Consider the following 1,701-nt stretch of genomic DNA (forward strand, 5'->3'; position numbering starts at 1 on the left):
GAAACTCAAATGAAAACGTTGTGCTTGCCGAGCCCGCATGAGTCCATGCAGACGCAGTCCAACACGAGGCCGCTTTGGGCCGGACCTCTTGCACAATGTCAGCCTTCCTCCGTCTCCCCGCCGAGATTGCCACCTGCGCGAGTCGTCCTCGTCCTCGTCCTCGTCCTCGTCCTCGTCCTCGTCCTCGTCCTCGTCCCCGTCCCCGTCCTCGTCCCCGTCCCCGTCCCCGTCCCCGTCCCCGTCCCCGTCCCCGATGCTTGGCGGCCTCGCAACGTCCGAAAGTCTTGCGGCCCAAACTTTGCAAAAAGTCAACAGCGACCAGCGCCATTTGTCACCGTCGTCGCGCATGGGATTATTTCCAATTGGAATTCCCGCCCTGCCGATCATACTAGTGGCACCTTCCTCCTCATTGCCCCCTCGTCATTTACAATATCCAATGACAACACCTTTCCACGAGTTCTTCCAACGCCATTCCACAGTAATGACGCGCGCACAAATATTAAAACATGGCCGCATGTACCCCAAAAGACAAACCACATGCACACGCTCACACTCACGCGCTCCTTCCCCTGCTCCTTCCTCTCTCTCTCTCTCTCGCTCTCTCCCACACACACACACACACACACTCTCGCACATTTTCAAACACACGCAGACATTGAAACACGTGCGCACACACTTTCCGACACATATGGACTTTTTGAGACGCACACCCATTGAAACACCGCCCATCCTTTCACACACACACACATATTGCTCCCTCCCCCTGCTGCCAGTCACGCAGGCACGCGCGCGCACATGCACGTTTATAAAAGGTGGCGCGTGTCGGGCGAGCGCTTCATTTGCTTCTTTTCCTCTTCAACTTGTTGACTTCGCAACTCAGCCAAACTTTTTATTTGTTTATTTTTTTTTTTTGGACAAGGCCGAGCATTTTGGACATTTCATTTGATTGTAATCGACCCAACCCCCCACTTCTCATTTTTCATTTGTTGCTTTCTCGCTATGGGTTCGGCGCTTCCCGCTCGTTCGCCGCCGTCGGGCCGGAAGTGGTGGTCGCCGCGGCCTCCCGCCGGCGCGCCGCTGTCGGAAGTGATCACGTCGGACGTGGTGCACAGCTTCCTGTACGGACGGTGGAGGCGCGTGCACGGCGAGCAGCAGCTGACCCACGAGGCGGGCGCGGGCGCGGGCGCGGGCGCGAGCCCCAGGACCGCCTTCACGGCCGAGGTGCTCGCGCAATCCTTCTCCGGAGGTCGGTCGATCGCTCGTCGCCAGTATCAGCATCCTCACCCGCATCCTCTTCCTCACCCGCATCCTCTTCCTCACCCGCATCCTCTTCCTCACCCGCATCCTCTTCCTCACCCGCATCAGCATCAGCATCAGCATCAGCATCAGCATCAGCCGGGCTTCACGCGCGTTTGAAAGAGCCGCCCGTCTTTTTCTTGCAGGGAAAACAACGTTTACTTCCCTCACATCGTCTGCTCGTAGATGGATTTAAAAAAAAATCACCTAGTGACTACCAGTGAAAACGAAATGTCAGTGTTTCAAAATGAGCATTTTTAAGAACTGAAGCGAACGTGGGGAAATTAAGGATGAGGAAGGTTTCTTTTCACGAGTGGGATAAAAAAAAAAGGTGCAATGGATTGTATTTGGTTAAGTGGTCGCATGACCTCAAATCTGCATCCAGACGCTCTTATTTCACGCAAC

At 55.3% G+C, this 1,701-nt stretch overlaps 1 protein-coding gene across 1 annotated transcript in view; it reads left to right on the top strand.

Annotated features, from left to right (window-relative positions):
• The first annotated feature begins 727 nt into the window (after nucleotides 1-727).
• LOC147146728 (PR domain zinc finger protein 12-like) overlaps nucleotides 728-1,701 on the top strand; it is a 10,405-nt gene continuing 9,431 nt past the window's right edge. Inside the window, exon 1 of the mRNA XM_086030071.1 lies at nucleotides 728-1,246. Within this exon, the coding sequence (XP_085886197.1) occupies nucleotides 1,000-1,246 (247 nt within the window). The 5' untranslated portion in view covers nucleotides 728-999. The remainder of the gene's footprint in view (nucleotides 1,247-1,701) is intronic.

This window comes from Filicampus tigris, chromosome 5 (genome assembly GCF_054856515.1).
Source record: "Filicampus tigris isolate MCC_2025a chromosome 5, RoL_Ftig_1.0, whole genome shotgun sequence".
In the NCBI taxonomy this organism is placed as follows: Eukaryota; Metazoa; Chordata; class Actinopteri; order Syngnathiformes; family Syngnathidae; genus Filicampus; species Filicampus tigris.